General features: G+C 45.0%; 1 protein-coding gene across 1 annotated transcript in view; it reads right to left on the reverse strand.

Moving 5' to 3' along the window:
• Nucleotides 1-2,982: 2,982 nt before the first annotated feature.
• Lamc2 (laminin subunit gamma 2) overlaps nt 2,983-5,279 on the reverse strand; it is a 65,065-nt gene continuing 62,768 nt past the window's right edge. The window contains exon 23 of the mRNA XM_005363872.2: nt 2,983-4,724. Coding sequence (XP_005363929.1) covers nt 4,471-4,724 — 254 coding nt within the window. The 3' untranslated portion in view covers nt 2,983-4,470. The remainder of the gene's footprint in view (nt 4,725-5,279) is intronic.

The following is a 5,279-nucleotide window of genomic DNA, read 5'->3' on the forward strand; positions in this document are numbered from 1 at the left end:
GTGTCTTGTGTCTTTGTCCAGAACCTTCCCTATGAGTTGCTCTGAGAAGTAATCACTTTTTCTCCCTCCTGTTACGTGGTGGGAGATAACAGTTGTGAAAATATGCTTAGAGCAAGTGTTGTTCCGCCTAGTCTAGCTGATGTAACCATGTGATATAGACCGGGGGGGGGGGTGGTGGCAGTGGGTAAGGATGCTTGCTGTCACCCCTGACAACCTGAGTTCAGACCCTGGAATCCTCATGACTGAAGGAGGGAGCCAACTCCAGGAAGTTCTCTGATCTCCACAAGTCCACTGTGGCACACACACACACACACACACACACACACACACACACACTGCCACCATCACCATCATCTCCACACTCAAGGATATATTAACTGGCCAATTTGTAAATTGTGCCTAAGTTTTCTCAGTTTAAGAAAAGTAATCCTTACAGAGCAGAGAGCTGGATGGTCCATCAGGACAGAGTGCTACTGCTCTCACAGTGGACCGGAGTTCAGTTCCCCACGCCTACATGGTGGTTCCCAACCATTCCAGTTCCTGGTACCCAAGGCCTTATTCTTGCCCCATGGGCACTGTATTCACACGGCACAGAAACTCATCTCCACACACACACAAACAATTTAAAATTAAACCTAAGATCCAGACCAGCCCACAGGGTCCACTCTTGGTTAATTTCGGTTGCTTGTTTAAAAATTTTCAAGATAAAGTCTTACGTGGTCCTCACTAGCTCCCAATTTGCTTTGTTGCTGAGGATAATCTTGGGTTCCTGACTGATACCCTGACTCCCTCTCCCAAGAGCTAGGATTCTTCTAGCGGTGTGCTAACATGACTGGCAATTTTGTCTCTTTAATAAAATCATGAAGAAAACATACGTGTGTGAAAACTAAAAACTTGCTTAGATTTTGGGCATGAACGATTTCCCCTAAGAAATGGTCAAGTTCATGATTTCCTTTGGTAGCATAAATAAGCAAAACAGAATGATTTGCTAATTGCCGGCTCCTGCTGTGATCTTCAGCCCTCTCATTTCCCTTTTTAATTAGGCCATATCTAGCTTGGCCAGTCTGAGTGGTGGCCATCAGGTTATTGTTGCCCAACCATCAGCTGTGACTCACAGGCCACAACAACACTTCCCTGTCCCAAGCCAAGGGTTAGATACATGCCAGACTCATTCCGTTCTCTTCTGTGAACATTTTGATTTTAGGATTCATAGATCTCCTCCTCCACTTTCTCCTCCTCACCCTCTTTCTCCTTGCCTCCTTCTCCTCTTCCTCCTCCTTCTTTCAACTGAGAATCATACCTACTTTGTGTGTATCCACGTGGGGTTTCATGATATATCTTATGGAAGCTTGATATATTTTGTAAATTGGTTACTTGTGTTTGTATTTGCTCTTTGGTTCAGAAATTTAACCACAGCACCTCTCCCACCTTGGGAGTATAACGATGAGTGTGTTTAAAATTAAATATAAACACTGACTTAATTTGCTAACTTTTACACACACACACACACACACACATATATAATGAAATACAAGGTAACAATCATAAACATTTCTTTCCTTATGTCCCACCATGAAGCTGTATATTTCAGAATTTCCCAAGAAGTTCTATGTGGCCAATAATATAAAGAAATAAAAGAGAAATTCTACAATTTTCCAAGTGGGAAACTTAAAACACAGTACAAACCCATAACATTCCCATGACCGTACAAAACATTAAAGAAGACACGATAAACACAGTCATGGTCCTTGAGATTTGTTCCAAACAGTGGACAGGGCTGAGTATCTTTTTACCCTTCTATCTGGCCCCCCTAGAGTCCTAGAAAGAAACCACATCCTGGGAGAACATCAGGTCTCCATCTGTGGTCAGCTTTGTCTCTATGAGCCACAGTAGATCGGGGTATGTGGAGTAGTCTACCAAGAGCAGTGACCAGGACACCCCAGAGGAGACTGTAGGAAGGTCTTCATGAATAGAGAGACAAGAAATCAAAACAAGTCTTTCCCATGGGCAGGGTCAGACCAAGACTAGCCCTAGGCTTAGGGAAGGCTACTTCTCAGTCAGAGCCTTGCTTCTTCGTAGGGCCAGTTTTCCAGGTCCTCGAGAATGAGAGTGTCATTTCTACTTCAGCTGTCCCAAAAGTCACTTCACACTCCCCATCTCTACTGAGATCTGTGCCATTTGCCAAGAAAGACATCCTGATCACTTTTTGTTGTTGTTTGAGGCATGGTCTCATGTACCCCAGACTAACCTGAAACTCACTACATAACCAAGGATGGTAATTACTGCTCCTCTGCCTCTGCCTTCAGAATGCTGGGATTTCCACTGTGTGGCCGCAGCCTGTTTGATGGGATCCCGAGCATTTTGCATGTGAGGCAGGAACTCCATCGATCGCACTACATCCCCACCCTAATTCTCATAACTTTCTTAACCATCCACCCGGTGGGGATTTGTGATTGCAGAGGCATATACCCAGCAGTGGGTACTTCCCTTTCATAGTGTACAATTGTCCCTGAAAAATGCTTCCTTTCAAGGAACCCCTGCAAATTATAATAATAAGGGCTTGGAACAATAGAGCGTAAGACGTCCTCATCCTGGCTTACAAAGACTTCCCGGGTGTATCATTTCTGCTCTTTTGCTTCCTCCTCCTGCCCCAAGGCAGCCTTAGAAGCCACATATTATACGTGTCAGGGCTTAAATGACTGCAAAAAGTTTATAGGCCGTGGGACCAAACATGATGAGATAGAATTGTCAGACTGTTTCCACAGAAGACCAAGTTGTCTGACCTCTCACAACTTAGGAGTCACCGTGGACAAAACCAGAATCCTTCTGTCAGTCCCTGTCAATTCAGACCTTAACTTACTGAATTGTAATTTATTGAAAGGCGTTACATATACACCACAAACTACAGATTTTAACTTTATTTTATAGTAGATGAAAAGGACAAGAATATTAATTATGGCCTCCACCCAAGTTTGGGTTTTTCTAGAAATAATGCTTCGTGCTTGGGATACAGAATCATCGAAATCTTACGACATGCTCTCATAGCTGGAAGGGGCAAAGCAGGGCCCTGAGGAATTGAAAACGCTAACTCCAGGGCCATCAGTATCAGGATGGCGTGTTCACCCCATTGCTCTGGTGCTTCCATGCCAGACAAAGAGTTTAATAAAATCAGAAACTCAGTCCAGCATCTAACGTTCCTTTATTTGACACACATCCACAAAAAGACCAGGAACCGCAGATGGGAAACAGTCCCGAAGTCTTCCAAGCTGAGGTGTGAGTGCCTCTGGCTCCTTCAGCAATTCCCACTGGGATTGCCCTGAGGCAACCCATCTGTTGCAATAGTCTGTTGTGAGAAGGGGTGGAGGGATGGTTGGAACACAGAAAACTGTATACAACTCAAAACCATGTCAGCTTTGCCCTAACTCAAGAACCCCCGTGGGGCTGTCTTGGAACACATGTTCTACCAAGCAAGGCTCCAAACCCAAGGGGTGACGGCAATAAATATCACTTGAGATGAACAAGGCTTAGGAGCTTTCATTTATTATTTTTAATGTTTATCCTTCTCGCTAGACAGTCAACTTCACGAGGGTAGATAATGTCAGGACTGATCCACTTACCCCTGGTACATCCTAGGGACTCAATAAATATATGTTAGATGGATGGATTATCCCTGATTTAGGGAAAGAGAAAGGAAATAAGATACATATACAGATGTAGATGAGTCTTCGAGTTTGCAATGGAGAATTGGATGGAGATTAATATGTCTTCTGGACAACACTTCCTTTAATGCCCAAGACACATTTTCTTATATTGCTTTGAAACCCAAATGAAATACTTTCCCAATGATTGCTTGGCTGGTAGGAAATGCTTTCATTAGAAAGCAGTCTCTAAGCTATCCTGGCAGCATTAGGAGAAAGGATGTCAACTCAGGCCGAGAGCTTGAGGGTGAGAGGGTGGCAGTTGGCACCATTGCTCCAAATGAGCCAGATTTCCAGTCCTATGCCCATCACTGCTCGCTGTGCTCAGCCTGAAAGCCGAGGGCATAACCTACTGGGCGGGCAGTGGAGGAACTCTGGCCAACAAAAGCTTGCAGTGGATGAAGCAAGGGTACTTTACTGGCCACAGTGGAATTAGATTTCCTGCCCTGACTTATGCAGCAGCACTTTGTATATTCCAGGTTTCAGGTTATGGCAGCTCTGAGGTCAACATTTGTTAGTGTGGTTGGTCCTTGATGGGTCTCATACCCAGGGCCATCTGCCTCATTGCCAGCACCAGCAAGCAAACAGTACCACATTGGGACAGGAAGACATCCATCTACCCATTGTCTCAGGGATGGAATCAGGTCCAACAGACCTGAACAAACCCATTAAACATGTTCAAATATCCTCAGCCCGCCCCATCCATGAGATGGCTCCTGATCCTTGAGGTCTATGTCCCAAGAACCTCAGCGGGGAAATCTCTATGGCAGCATCACTGTTGCTCAAGAGCCTGAGTGTTGTAGCATCCTGGAGGCAGGTTGTCTCGGATGTTCTCCAGGTTCTTCACATCAGCCAGAATCCCATCTATGCTCGTCTCCAGGAGATGCAGGTAGTTCCTTTGTTGCCGGGCCCTCTCCTCCAGTTCAGACATCAAGGGCCGCAGTCGACTGTTGACCTGGGTCTTGGCTTGGAAAAGCTCTTGTTCTAATAGCATCAGTCCCTCCTCATCCACACTGCCAGGCTGGTCTATTTTAGGGAACAAGAAAGGTGTTAATAGAGAAAGGCTGTGGCGAGATCTTAAGGAACACTTGATTTCACCTGCCCAGAGGAAACATGATGTCAGACATTGAAATGGCTTTAAATTATGAAGAATGGAGAAATCTGAGAACACTGAGCATGCATTTGTGCTATGAATAACCTAGTTCAAGACTAAGCTCCAAAAAAGAAAAAAAAAAGACTAAGCTCCATCAGACAGCCAGGGAGTTCTATCTGGTTGAAATAACAGAAAGCTAAAGGTTATAGGAGTCTGAGAACTGTCCAAGGTAACTGCCTAACACAGTTCACCCCTGAGACCCGAACTAAGGCCAAACATGCTGTCTATCGCCCCGAGGAAATGGCTGGCTGTTTTCTGCTAAGAGACCTTTAGAAACTGGCTGAGCTTCAGGGTTTACAGAGGCCAAGGTATGCTGAGGTATTTGGGGGATGGATTCCAGCTGTTAGAGAATGAGGCAAGACTTCATTCTGGCTCGAAACAGTGGGGACCTGGCTAGGTATCTATTTATTTCCAATGGCAAATGTCAC

This window comes from Microtus ochrogaster, assembly GCF_000317375.1.
Source record: "Microtus ochrogaster isolate Prairie Vole_2 chromosome 6 unlocalized genomic scaffold, MicOch1.0 chr6_random_2, whole genome shotgun sequence".
NCBI classification, from domain to species: Eukaryota; Metazoa; Chordata; class Mammalia; order Rodentia; family Cricetidae; genus Microtus; species Microtus ochrogaster.